This window comes from Ahaetulla prasina, chromosome 1, assembly GCF_028640845.1.
Source record: "Ahaetulla prasina isolate Xishuangbanna chromosome 1, ASM2864084v1, whole genome shotgun sequence".
In the NCBI taxonomy this organism is placed as follows: domain Eukaryota; kingdom Metazoa; phylum Chordata; class Lepidosauria; order Squamata; family Colubridae; genus Ahaetulla; species Ahaetulla prasina.
The window spans coordinates 303,720,875-303,735,918 of NC_080539.1; the positions used below are offsets into that span (position 1 = coordinate 303,720,875).

Below are 15,044 nucleotides of genomic sequence, written 5' to 3' on the forward strand. Positions count from 1 at the left end.
ACTCCTCTCCTCAAATATGTGCTCCTGGAAAAATCTATAGTCCTTTGGCCTATAATGAAATAAAGTAAGGAACAAAAAGTAGACCAAATTACCAATGGTACTCTCTCATGCTTATTTTCCAGCCCTTCCTTATTTTCTTTCCTTTCATCCTGCATTAATAGAGAATTCGTTCCCATGAGTTGGTCATGATTCTTTTGCTAATGCAATCAAAAGTTGCAATAGTTTCTATTAATTTTAATAGTTTAATCAGTTAAAAAACAAACCAACCTGATTTTTTTTCTGCTATAAATGTAATTTGGGAAATCATTTCCCTGCATTCCCTATTATATTAGAAGTTTTAATAAAGGAACATTTGTGGCATTTTGTCCAAGTACCTTAAACAAATACCTGTACTCCTCTAACTTTTTTTGGGCGTGTTGCATTTTGCTTATTAACATGCTATAGTTTGGGTTAATGTGATAGGAAAAGTGAAATAATTATGAAAGAAACTATACATTAAAATTTTCCTTTCTAGTCAGCCCATGACAATTTTTTCAGAGATTGTTCAGAATATTATAGTGGGTCAAATTTATCAGCTTATTGAAGTCCTCCTTTGAGTATTCCCTTTCCTTCCTGATCCCTCCCCATAATTTTACAGCCTATATGTATTCCTGTAAAGTGCTGAGCATTATTTTCCTTTCCTGGATATTTCATATTTTATCAGGTATATGTGATAAAATTCTCTGGGCCACTTGGTGGAATTGTATAGACCAACATGGTGAAGGTAGAGATAAGTTGGTAAATGGCTATGTTTTTTTGCCCATAGAGAAGAATATTTGTAGCTCAGGGGGGGGGCTTTGGTGGTCTCTGAGCTTGATTGTTTTTTTGCAGATGTTTCATTATCCAAACTAGGTAATATCATCAGTGTTGATCTACTTTGGTTAATGACATGTCTACAAGAACACAATCAAGCTCATAGACCACCAAGGATTCCCCCATGTCTGTTTGTTCTAAATTACTAGTTAATTCAAACATAAATGCTGGCTTTTATTTATTTATTTGATTGATTGATTTCTATAGCCGCCTTCTCAGTAAATAACTCTGAGTGGCTTACAGTTCAATTTCCTTTCCTTAGGACAATGATAAATTTATTCAGAGATCCATATTGGTCACACAAGAATCTAGAAGGCGTGATCATGGATGTTCGGAAACAAGTGGTGAAGAATAAACTGTGCTGTTTTAGTGCAGATAACTTGAAATATTATGAGAAGGAAATATGGAACAGACATGATGAAGGTCACAAGCTGACATTTGCAGATCTCTGGGGACTAATTCTTGAATCTATGTTTCACGATAAGGTACTATAATCATGTGTTTTCCTTTAAAGGGTAAGGCAACCATGGAAAAATATAGGGAATGGTTCTTGCTACTGTTTCTTTAATTATAGGAATTATCTTTATATATCTTTTATTATAATTATATTATATAATTCTTTAATTATAGGAATTACCTTTATAATTATAGGAATTATAAAAGGAGGAGGGCGCGCAGCTCTGCAAATTGCTTCGGGGAATTGAGGAGGAAAACACCGGAAAACGCAATGCATGGAGGCAATGCTCTTTTTCCTCCTGCTCAATTCTCCGAAGCAATTTGCACCCTCCTCCTCCTCCTCCTTTTCCACAGTCTCACTTTCTCTTTCCTCCTGGCCAGATCCACCTCCCAGGCCAGGAGCAGAAGCCGACTGTCCTCAGCCTGGGTTGTCTGGAGAAGGGGCAGGCCAGATGGCAAGCCACCTAGTCTTACACCTCTCGCGCAAAAGTGCCCGCTTCGCAAGAGCATCGTCTCCATGCATTGCGTTTTCCTCCCTGATGCAATTTGCACAGCCGCAAATCCTCATGAAAACGGTCTTGCACCTAATTGTATATAACTGTACATTGGATGAATTATTTGATATGATTGTAAAAATAAAACTTTTTATTAAAAAAAAAAACAAAAAACGGTCTTGCACCTTCAAGGAACTGATGGCTTGCTGGGTGCTGCGCAGGAGGTGTAAGGCAAGGCACTGCCACCCGAAAACTGTTGCCGCGATCTCTGCTGCCTGGAACCGCCCAAAAACACGATGCCTCTGTTCACCCCATTTTTGGAACTGGAGAGGCAGCGGAGATCTCCAGGCAGTGGAGATCGTGGCAACAGTGTTTTTGGGTGGCAGCGCCTTGCCTTTTGCCCCGTGCACAGTGCGTGCTTCGTCAAGCAAGTCCTGACTTCCCCACTTCCCAGGCCACTCCCATTATCAAAATCCGAATGGAAGTGAGAACGCCGTTGATCCTGATGCTGGTAGGCAAAGCAGAATTCTTTTTTTCTTGTTCCCCCCCCACCAAAAAAATTAAGGTGCGACTTATACTCCGGTGCATCTTATACACCGAAAAATATGGTAATCGACATTCTATTCTCATATTAAAACATTTTGTTTAAATACATGCACAACATTGTCCATACCAAACTAGTGAAAAGATAGGATATAATACAATTACAACTAAGAATTATTTTTGGATATAATGGAATAAGCATGAGTTCAGCTTTGGTGCTGCTTTCTTTATTTTTAATTCAGATCAGTATCTTGAATCATATATACAAGAAATACCTGTTGAGATGATTGAGTACAAATGGAATAAGTGATGATCTTCAGAAACTTAAAACCAAGTTTCAGTTCAGTTCATTCCTCATACGACATCAGATGTGCTGAGTGTTAGACTACTGAATTGTACATATACAGGTAGTCCTTGATTTACGACCACAACTGAGCCCTAATTTCTGTTGTTAAGTGAGACATTTGTTAAGTGAGTTTTGCCTCATTTTGCAACCTTTCTTGCTACAGTTGTTCAGTTCCCCCCCCCACATTTTTATTTATTTGTTAAGTTTGTTTGTGGCCCATCTCACCCATTCATTGCAAATTGTCCATTAGAATATGCAAATGTATATGAAACAAGTGTGTTTATCTGAATTTCTGATTAAAGTATTTCAGTATCTGGATGATTGTTTCCAAATACAAGTATGATCCGGAAAAGAATTGGACACAAATGGCAGCAATATTTGTCTTTTGCTCTTCTACTAACTTCTGTTTTTCTTGCACAGCCAGATCCCCATAAGCTCTCAGATCAACGACAGGCAATAAATCTAGGTCAAAACCCTCTTCCTATCTACCTTGCTCTTAATGTCAAGAAAAGATATAGCACTTTAGATTTTAAAGGTAAGATACTGTTTTCAAAATATGAGTTTAATTTGAAGGCTAAATGGCAGGTGGTAAACGTCCATAAAGTTTTATAGGCCAAAAAAGAAAAATCGTAGTGGTTTGCTGTTGACTTCTCCAAGCAGATTTTTGAATTTCCAATCTAGCCTACAGTATTCCCTGGTATCTGTCCCTCATCTGGATATAAATGACAAGAACATCCAAGTGCTCTTATCTTCTGAGGCTAATTTGATTCAGAAATTCTCAAAAAGAGCATGCATAAATATAAGACCATGGCTTTTATAGCAAAGTTCAACATAATCTATTAAGTGATGTTAATAAGTTTTTTTTAGTTGTGCTAATGAAGACAAAACTAAAACATGCTTAGCAATTGTAGCCCAAATTAGACATTTTTGGAAAATCATTTGTAAATCTTTGTATCTTAGTTTCAATGCACATTCAAATTATATATAAAATTGCTCAGAGCTTCAGAATGTCAAGAATAAACTACACAGTGAATTTAAAGCAGATTATCCAATTATGACAGATTGTAGTGAACTTTGCTGGAAGATTAAAGATAGTACCATTTATTTAAATGGGTTGAAGAATAATGAAGAATAATAGATCTGATACATGATAATGTAATTGGTGAAGGAATAGCATACAGTAAAGCCTAGACCAATGGAGCCAATTTTAGTCTTATACATAGTGTAACATAATGGCAAAGCCTTGGGATGAATTCTGTATAGATCTCTGCTTCTTGGAAATCTGGCTTAAAATCCAGGCTAGAGAGGAGAACAAGTACATTCTGTATGATTATAATTTTGTGATTGTTTGTTTCTCACTGAACTGACTTTATCAGCAGTGATAGCCTGAAAAGGAACTGTATCTCTGTGATCTTATATTACATAACTGTCATTTTCCTCTACAAATATACATAATCAAAAGTTTAAGATTGTTGATTATTAGTTTATATATACATATGTGCCTGTCTGTGTTTATGCCTCTGTGTATTTGTACTGTATCTGCAGAATGGGTGGAATTCACCCCCTATGAAGTGGGCTTCTTGAAATACGGAGCATTTATTAATGCAGAACATTTTGGAAGTGAGTTCTACATGGGTCACTTGATGAAGAAGATTCCAGAATCTCGGCTTTGTTTTATGCAAGGTAATTTAGCTAAACAAATAAATTAGATGCTTGGCTTTCATACGGCAAGAATGTACTATTTATCCAATTTTTATACATTTTAGATATACATATTAACACAAATTGCTTATGTAGTTTTTTTTATTATATTAGTTACTGAACCAGGGGTGGGTTCTACTTACCTTTGCTACCGGTTTGCAACAGGAGCGCACACATATGTGCTTGCTTTGATTGCACGCAGCACTTCTGCACATGTGTAGAGCTACTTGACGATGTCTGGGTGGTTGGGTGGAGCCTCCCAACTTCGTTACTACCAGTTCACAAGATCTGGACTGCAACCCACCACTGTACTGAACAGCAGGAGGCAATAAACCTGCTACTGACCAGTAGCTAATATAACTCTTAATAGCTAATATCTATTTAAGTTTTAAAGGAAAATGGTTTTGAGACCTCTAGCATGAGGTCCAGACCAACAAATATATATAAAAAACTCCCTCTCTAGTATGGGAGCATATACTGTAGAAAAAAGAAGGGATGTGAATAGCTTCTATACTTTTTTAATGATTTCTGTCTTGGTGTAATGGTGATGGCACGTATTTAAAAAATCTATTAGGTTCTTGTCAAATATTCTTTGTTTCCCAGGCATGTGGAGTAATATCTTTTCTCAGAATCTGCTTGATGCCTTATATTTAGCAGAATGTTCAGAAGACTTCTGGCATAGATGGACAAGACCTAGAATGTATGAAATTGGTTAGTAGACTGTTATTTCTTGTTCGATTAATTTGCCCAGAAAATGCTTCTCTTTGCTGTGCTTTTGGAGATGATTTGGTGTCAAATTAATTAGTTGGAAAGGGAAAGCTTGGGGATGTGTGCCCACTTCTTATCTTCCTTGGATAGACCTATCATCTCTTGGAGTTCAATATTGATCACTTTGGAGAACCCTGCTCTAGATGGACTGAAGTCCACATTTCCAATTAAAACAGAACTGAAATATAGTTTTTGTCCTGGGCCCATTACTGAACTTGAGCAATGTGATCCATGATAGAAAGTATCCTCACATACTGCATTACAGTATGGTACGCTGATTTAACTGCTGTAGACAGGAAGGCACTACAGAGAATGAACAATTCGGTGCAAGAAACCATTGGTTGCCTTCTAACACCACTGGATAACATCACCAGGTCTTGCTGCTTTAGCAGACTGAGAAAGATACTCAGAGATGATTCACACCCTGGTTAGTTTCTTCGCACTTCTACCATCGGGCAGAAGACATTGAAGCATAGCCAGCCAAACAAATAGGTTTAAAAATAGTTTCTATCCTTGGGCTGTCAGACTCTTAACCACAATCACTCTACGCACACGCAGAAACGTATGACTAGTTTTTCTTTCTTTTTCTTTTCCTGCCCTAATTACTTGCATAGGGATTATTCTTTATACTATTTATGTTGTTTGTATTTTTTGTCATGGATCGCACCAATGAGGCTAAAACCAATTTCGTTGTATACGTGATGTATAATGACAATAAAGGCTATACTATGCTATCCCTGGGTCATTTCTTAAAGGCCAGTTCCAACCAGGGTCTTCACTTCTATATCTCTTATCTGGGAAATGTAATATAGACATGGCAACAATGTGGTAAAGTATAAAAATATAAGAATATTGTGGAAATGATTATTTTTCTACAAAATTAAAATTTGGTAAAATTGCAGTTACTGAATTTGCCCTTTTACGTAATATTCCATTTTATTTGACATTTATCTTTGCAAACTACAAATAACCTCTTAAATTGTCTTGTTTTGACTCTTTCAAGAACACAGCTGGTTTTGCAGGATCCAATCTGGGTCAGTCACCGGGACCAGAGGTTTCATCTTTCAAGGTTTTGGACTCCTGCTGGAGCCCATACTCAGGGAACTTCTTTCTCACTAGATGTATTGCCCCTCTGAATGGGCTGTTTGAATGATGCATCTAAATAAAGTTTTCTCTGTTTTACAGAAGAAGATATTCCCCCTTGGTTGCCCAAGAGACCATATGCGCAGCCAACACGTCTTTTCATCCCTAATGGTTCTGTGTCAGATGTGATTAGAGATGTTATAACTATGCGTCCAGTTGTTGCATGCTATTCCAATTTTATTAAAGGTCTGCAGCTGAATGACAAATACTTGGAGAACAACAATTTTTCTATGTGGAAAGGTAATATAGACAAAATTCCTTTTTTTCAGATATAGGGAAATTCTCAATTTCTGTGACATGGATTTGTCATCTTTTCTTACATTACCATCCCTGACAGAATGTATTTCCGGATTATTAAGTCATTAGGCTATTCCAGGAATGAGAGGTATATAGAGATTGCTGAATCTGTTTTGAGGGTCATATTTGATGCTTTGAAAATGTTGAATCTCCATCCAGGTGATACTGGAGATAGTCTATCCCAGGGGTCGCCAACCTTGTCAACTTTAAGACTTGTGGACTTCAACTCCCAGAATTCCTCAGCCAGCTTTGCTGGCTGAGGTATTCTGGGAGTTGAAGTCCACAAGTCTTAAAGTTGACAAGGTTGGACACTCCTGGTCTATCCCAGCTTGTTTGTGGTTCTGAAATATAGTTGATAACACATACTTCTAAGAATGGACATCTCTTTTAATTTTTAACTGAGAGATTGCAGTGCAGCCAAACTGCAGTTTCACAGCTAGCCAATTGTTCTGATTTCCCAGGTTTAAGATTGAAGCTGTTTTGTAAATATTGAGGGAAAAATGATATTTGTCTCCCAATACTTTCATAGTCAACCCTTCTGACAACACTGGCCATAGTACATCACAAGCTAGATTTCAGTCTTTAGTTATAATTATAATTTAGTTATACTCATTTTGAGCTATATTTTAAGTTTTTGACTTTTAAAACAACAACAACACTCGTTCTGACCATTTCCCCCAAATTCTTTGCAACTAAAACTTAACTGAAGATTATTTGCATTCTTTTTGCTTTCATTATTTATAAACATCTTTTACAACAGTGATTGAGAACCTGTGAGTTGCTATTGCAAGTCCCTAACAGCAGGCCAAGGGAGCCAAAGATCAATTTAAAATGTTAGGTATGGTAAATATGCATGTTGTCTTTCAGATACTGTACTGGATTGTAGCCCCAATCACCTGACCGAGTCTGAAGACTATTTGGAGCTTGTAGACACAGCTTTCTTTATCAACACCAGCTGTCCACCTCTTTTAAGACCAGAAAGACAAGTAGATATTATAATACATTTAAATTACAGTGGAGGATCACAGACATTGGTGAGAAACTTCTTTATTCTCTTTAGTCACTTGCCTCTTCATTCATGTTTCAGTGGTTCTGATCTAGGCTTACTGAGATAGTAAAAAGCACATTCTGTATGATTATAATTTTGTGATTGTTTGTTTCTCACTGAACTGACTTTATCAGCAGTGATAGCCTGAAAAGGAACTGTATCTCTGTGAACTTATATTACATAACTGTCATTTTCCTCTACAAATATACATAATCAAAAGTTTAAGATTGTTGATTATTAGTTTATATATACATATGTGCCTGTCTGTGTTTATGCCTCTGTGTATTTGTACTGTATCTGCAGAATGGGTGGAATTCACCCCCTATGAAGTGGGCTTCTTGAAATACGGAGCATTTATTAATGCAGAACATTTTGGAAGTGAGTTCTACATGGGTCACTTGATGAAGAAGATTCCAGAATCTCGGCTTTGTTTTATGCAAGGTAATTTAGCTAAACAAATAAATTAGATGCTTGGCTTTCATACGGCAAGAATGTACTATTTATCCAATTTTTATACATTTTAGATATACATATTAACACAAATTGCTTATGTAGTTTTTTTTATTATATTAGTTACTGAACCAGGGGTGGGTTCTACTTACCTTTGCTACCGGTTTGCAACAGGAGCGCACACATATGTGCTTGCTTTGATTGCACGCAGCACTTCTGCACATGTGTAGAGCTACTTGACGATGTCTGGGTGGTTGGGTGGAGCCTCCCAACTTCGTTACTACCAGTTCACAAGATCTGGACTGACCTGGTAGCAACCCACCACTGTACTGAACAGCAGGAGGCAATAAACCTGCTACTGACCAGTAGCTAATATAACTCTTAATAGCTAATATCTATTTAAGTTTTAAAGGAAAATGGTTTTGAGACCTCTAGCATGAGGTCCAGACCAACAAATATATATAAAAAACTCCCTCTCTAGTATGGGAGCATATACTGTAGAAAAAAGAAGGGATGTGAATAGCTTCTATACTTTTTTAATGATTTCTGTCTTGGTGTAATGGTGATGGCACGTATTTAAAAAATCTATTAGGTTCTTGTCAAATATTCTTTGTTTCCCAGGCATGTGGAGTAATATCTTTTCTCAGAATCTGCTTGATGCCTTATATTTAGCAGAATGTTCAGAAGACTTCTGGCATAGATGGACAAGACCTAGAATGTATGAAATTGGTTAGTAGACTGTTATTTCTCGTTTGATTAATTTGCCCAGAAAATGCTTCTCTTTGCTGTGCTTTTGGAGATGATTTGGTGTCAAATTAATTAGTTGGAAAGGGAAAGCTTGGGGATGTGTGCCCACTTCTTATCTTCCTTGGATAGACCTATCATCTCTTGGAGTTCAATATTGATCACTTTGGAGAACCCTGCTCTAGATGGACTGAAGTCCACATTTCCAATTAAAACAGAACTGAAATATAGTTTTTGTCCTGGGCCCATTACTGAACTTGAGCAATGTGATCCATGATAGAAAGTATCCTCACATACTGCATTACAGTATGGTACGCTGATTTAACTGCTGTAGACAGGAAGGCACTGCAGAGAATGAACAATTCGGTGCAAGAAACCATTGGTTGCCTTCTAACACCACTGGATAACATCACCAGGTCTTGCTGCTTTAGCAGACTGAGAAAGATACTCAGAGATGATTCACACCCTGGTTAGTTTCTTCGCACTTCTACCATCGGGCAGAAGACATTGAAGCGTAGCCAGCCAAACAAATAGGTTTAAAAATAGTTTCTGTCCTTGGGCTGTCAGACTCTTAACCACAATCACTCTACGCACACGCAGAAACGTATGACTAGTTTTTCTTTCTTTTTCTTTTCCTGCCCTAATTACTTGCATAGGGATTATTCTTTATACTATTTATGTTGTTTGTATTTTTTGTCATGGATCGCACCAATGAGGCTAAAACCAATTTCGTTGTATACGTGATGTATAATGACAATAAAGGCTATCCTATGCTATCCCTGGGTCATTTCTTAAAGGCCAATTCCAACCAGGGTCTTCACTTCTATATCTCTTACCTGGGAAATGTAATATAGACATGGCAACAATGTGGTAAAGTATAAAAATATAAGAATATTGTGGAAATGATTATTTTTCTACAAAATTAAAATTTGGTAAAATTGCAGTTACTGAATTTGCCCTTTTAAGTAATATTCCATTTTATTTGACATTTATCTTTGCAAACTACAAATAACCTCTTAAATTGTCTTGTTTTGACTCTTTCAAGAACACAGCTGGTTTTGCAGGATCCAATCTGGGTCAGTCACCGGGACCAGAGGTTTCATCTTTCAAGGTTTTAGACTCCTGCTGAAGCCCATACTCAGGGAACTTCTTTCTCACTAGATGTATTGTCCCTCTGAATGGGCTGTTTGAATAATGGATCTAAATAAAGTTTTCTCTGTTTTACAGAAGAAGATATTCCCCCTTGGTTGCCCAAGAGACCATATGCGCAGCCAACACGTCTTTTCATCCCTAATGGTTCTGTGTCAGATGTGATTAGAGATGTTATAACTATGCGTCCAGTTGTTGCATGCTATTCCAATTTTATTAAAGGTCTGCAGCTGAATGACAAATACTTGGAGAACAACAATTTTTCTATGTGGAAAGGTAATATAGACAAAATTCCATTTTTTCAGATATAGGGAAATTCTCAATTTCTGTGACATGGATTTGTCATCTTTTCTTACATTACCACCCCTGACATAATGTATTTCCGGATTATTAAGTCATTAGGCTATTCTAGGAATGAGAGGTATATAGAGATTGCTGAATCTGTTTTGAGGGTCATATTTGATGCTTTGAAAATGTTGAATCTCCATCCAGGTGATACTGGAGATAGTCTATCCCAGGGGTCTCCAACCTTGTCAACTTTAAGACTTGTGGACTTCAACTCCCAGAATTCCTCAGCCAGCTTTGCTGGCTGAGGTATTCTGGGAGTTGAAGTCCACAAGTCTTAAAGTTGACAAGGTTGAGACTCCTGGTCTATCCCAGCTTGTTTGTGGTTCTGAAATATAGTTGATAACACATACTTCTAAGAATGGACATGTCTTTTAATTTTTAACTGAGAGATTGCAGTGCAGCCAAACTGCAGTTTCACAGCTAGCCAATTGTTCTGATTTCCCAGGTTTAAGATTGAAGCTGTTTTGTAAATATTGAGGGAAAAATGATATTTGTCTCCCAATACTTTCATAGTCAACCCTTCTGACAACACTGGCCATAGTACATCACAAGCTAGATTTCAGTCTTTAGTTATAATTATAATTTAGTTATACTCATTTTGAGCTATATTTTAAGTTTTTGACTTTTAAAACAACAACAACACTCGTTCTGACATTTCCCCCAAATTCTTTGCAACTAAAACTTAACTGAAGATTATTTGCATTCTTTTTGCTTTCATTATTTATAAACATCTTTTACAACAGTGATTGAGAACCTGTGAGTTGCTATGCAAGTCCCTAACAGCAAGCCAAGGGAGCCAAAGATCAATTTAAAATGTTAGGTATGGTAAATATGCATGTTGTCTTTCAGATACTGTACTGGATTGTAGCCCCAATCACCTGACCGAGTCTGAAGACTATTTGGAGCTTGTAGACACAGCTTTCTTTATCAACACCAGCTGTCCACCTCTTTTAAGACCAGAAAGACAAGTAGATATTATAATACATTTAAATTACAGTGGAGGATCACAGACATTGGTGAGAAACTTCTTTATTCTCTTTAGTCACTTGCCTCTTCATTCATGTTTCAGTGGTTCTGATCTAGGCTTACTGAGATAGTAAAAAGCACACGATTAGTCCCCCAAACCCTCTTTTTATTTCAACAGCTGTGAATAGACTGTAATTAGTCACAAATAGATTGTAGAGTCCGATAGAAGTCTGCCAAGTCCTTCGGAATAAAGACCCAGCTTTATCTCCCTTGACATGCTGCCAAAGACCTAATTGGCAATTAGCTTTGCAAGGCCACATGGAGCACAGAGTCAAAACGGAGCTTAAGAATTTAAACCAACCAGAACGAACAAAGTTGCTTCCTGCAAAGGCTCATTTGCCTTTGTTTCTCCTTTATATCTTATGGGAGGGGCCAATCATCTCCAAGCCCTACCCCTGAGTCATCCCTTTTGTCTTAACTGTTCTTGCCTTTTGGCAGCTCTGCACATGCACGCACTGGGAACAGCCCCCTGTTCCTCTGCCTCGCTGATGTCCGACTCTGGAGGCTCTGGAGGCAGCACATAACTCCCAGATGGCCCTGGCCCCCTCTCTGCCTCTCTGACGCAGAGCTCTCGTCCGAGCTTTCCCCAGACTCCAGGACTGGCCCATGTTCCTCCTCAACCTCCTCACTCTCTGACTCTGCTGCCAGCTTTGCAGGCTGCTAGTGGACTACAACATCAGTTCTAAATATCACAAGAAGATTATCTGAAGGTTATTTGAAAGTCCTTCTTTCTTCTTATAAAGCAGTAGTGCTAGGAAGGTTTCCAAGGTCCCTTCCAACTTTGTTATTCTGTGTTCTGTACTTCTGCCAGGTATGATGTGCCTATGCTATTCCTAACAGTTGTCTGTCCATAGTTTCTTTAGACTGTCTAGCCTTTGTGAAATAAAAAAGATGTATTTATATCTCTTGGGTCTTGATTACTCTTGCATTTAATGTTTTAGCCACTGGATTTAAGCACGAAGTACTATCACCATCAGGGCATCCCATTCCCTAAGACTGTTCTGACAGAAGAAGACAGGAAGCATCTCAAGGAATGTTATCTCTTTGATGATGCAGAAAGTCCAAAGGCTCCTATATTGCTGTATTTTCCACTGGTGTGTGACAGCTTCCAAAAATACAAGTCACCTGGTAAGTTACAAAGGCTACTTGGGGACCACTTTGCTTTACTACCTGCTGATCTTATTTCCTATATATGTTTCTCATGCATGTGCATCCTAAAGGAATTGGCAATAACTTTAAGCAATGGTATAAAATGAATGTATTTATTTAATGTATGGCATATCATACATGGACTAACAATATATATTAACATTTCACCTAGATCTGTAAAACACAATTGAATATAAATGTCAAAAAGGTCTATGTTCAAATATAAAATGAAAATAAAGATCAATATTAGTCATATAATTACTAATACTAGAGCCATAGTGGCACAGTGGTAAGAATGCAGTACTACTGCTCACTCCAAGAGTTCGATTCTGAGTGGCTCAGGGTTGACTCAGCTTTCCAAGGTCGGTAAAATGAGGACCCAGATTGTTGGGGGCAATATGCTGACTCTGTAAACTGCTTAGAAAGGGCTGTAAAGCACTATGAAGCTATCGGTACTAGTAAGAATTTCTTGCTGGAAAAAGACAATTTAGAAAGGATGAGTTTTTAGCAAATTCTAAAACTTGACAACCTTAAGGCCTAGTATTCCAGAAAAAATGAATTAGATGCAGCATTCCTTTCTTCTGAACTTATTTTCAATGCTTCATACAATGAATAATTTTAGATCACTACTGTGTATTAAATCTATTTGCTATCATCCTCTCCTCCTTTTGTTTCTGCAGGTCAATCTGTAAAGACACTGTACATGGTTGAGAATAAAATATTAATGATAGTCTTACTCTAAACAACTTTCTTTCATATCTCAATAATCTTAAATTTCAATTCCTGTGCTATTAGTACTGATAAAAGAGATGTAATATAATTATGATGATTTCAGCTAAGATAATTTCATGTTATTATAGGAATCCTTGGTTTCTCACCAGCATGGAACAATTTAGGAACAAAGGCAGATGCTCCATTCTCCTCCTCCTTGAGTGTTATTACTAATGAAGCTTGTATTATTTGTTGATGCAAATATGAGCTAGATGCAACATTCCTTTCTTCAGATCTTATTTTCAATGCTTCATAAAATGAACAATTTTAGATTATAACTGTGTATTAAATCTGTTTCCTTCCTTCCTTCCTTCCTTCCTTCCTTCCTTCCTTCCTTCCTTCCTTCCTTCCTTCCTTCCTTCCTTCCTTCCTTCCTTCCTTCCTTCCTTCCTTTCTTCTGTTTCTGCAGGTATGGAACGTAGTCCAAATGAGATGGATGATGGCTATGCTGATGTCACTAGCACTATTTTTTCTCCATATGCTACTGGCATGCTGCAATACTCAGAGGAGGACTTCAATAAGCTGATAAATTTGACCGACTATAATATTCGGAACAATAAACATATGATTCTTCAGGCTTTACAGACAGCAGTTGAAAGAAAAAAGCAGCAGAATTTCCGTTCCTCTTTTTAACCCTTTTCAATGTTTTCTCCATATTTTTTAATCTGGGAAACTAACAGGTTTAATTCATTTGTGCTACTGTCCAGTAATAAACACATGGGAAATAGGATAGGCATCAGATTTAGAAAAATCAATTTGGAACAGAATTTAGAGCTGTCTGAATTGAAGGAGGGTTTACTGAAATTAATTAAATCTATTTGTTGTGATCAATGCATTTATTTGGCAGGTCCCCACCCTTCAAAAGTGTATCAAAATCTTTGTTCATTTGCAATAATGAGGAAAAGGTATATTGAAAGATAGTGCTCAGAAATTATGTATTCAAAACTTGCTTTACAAAATGGAATTAGAATAAAAAAATAAATTCTAGTTCAGCATATTATAAGCTTTATTGAAGTACAGTCATTAAATGACAAAGGATTCTGAATTTCAAGTTTGGGACTTAATTTATAAATCTGAAGGTGGCTGTATCAAGTAATTTATGTATCATATATGCATATATGCATAAGATACACATTATAAATCAAACATAGACTTTAAAAACCAAAATAATGATTTTGCAAGTCTTCACCTAAATCCCAGCTGTGAATTTCTGATATTTTTATTTTCCATCCTTGCCCAGGATAGGCTGGAATAGTTATGAGGCAGGGGTCATTCCGTCTAAAATATCCGCCACCAGAAATCCTGTTTTTTCCAACAATTTTTGAGAAGGCTGAGTATCCCAAATATGTTTTTCCAAAAGGCAACTGGACTTCCTTGTTTTTTTTCCCTTTGAAAATACTTCGCTTCTCATCCAAGAAGCTTCTATATGTATATAAAAACTAGTCAAGAGGCAGAAAACATGGAATTATCTGGGGTTTGGGTAGATGCTGATGAGTGGAATATTGGAGAACATTTGTATAACCCCTTGAATAGTACTTTAGTATTAGTATTTAGTATTTATTGGATTTTTATACCGCCCTTCTCCCGAAGGACTCAGGGCGGTTCACAGCCACAATAAAAACAATGACAATGTACATATAAAACAATAATTAAAAAACTTATTATATGTATGGCCAAATTAAAACATTTATACCTTAAAAACCCCATAAAATTTGTATCAAATATAAATATTAAAATTAAAACTATTTAAAAATTTAAA

General features: G+C 36.9%; 1 protein-coding gene across 1 annotated transcript in view; it reads left to right on the forward strand.

Annotated features, from left to right (window-relative positions):
* The window catches only part of LOC131187654 (cytosolic phospholipase A2 epsilon-like), a 49,469-nt gene extending 35,382 nt beyond the window's left edge, over positions 1-14,087 (forward strand). Inside the window, exons 14-21 of the mRNA XM_058162122.1 lie at positions 1,115-1,337; positions 3,112-3,226; positions 4,237-4,374; positions 4,996-5,103; positions 6,346-6,543; positions 7,468-7,634; positions 12,307-12,493; positions 13,695-14,087. Coding sequence (XP_058018105.1) covers positions 1,115-1,337; positions 3,112-3,226; positions 4,237-4,374; positions 4,996-5,103; positions 6,346-6,543; positions 7,468-7,634; positions 12,307-12,493; positions 13,695-13,918 — 1,360 coding nt within the window. The 3' untranslated portion in view covers positions 13,919-14,087. The remainder of the gene's footprint in view (positions 1-1,114; positions 1,338-3,111; positions 3,227-4,236; positions 4,375-4,995; positions 5,104-6,345; positions 6,544-7,467; positions 7,635-12,306; positions 12,494-13,694) is intronic.
* Positions 14,088-15,044: the final 957 nt, after the last annotated feature.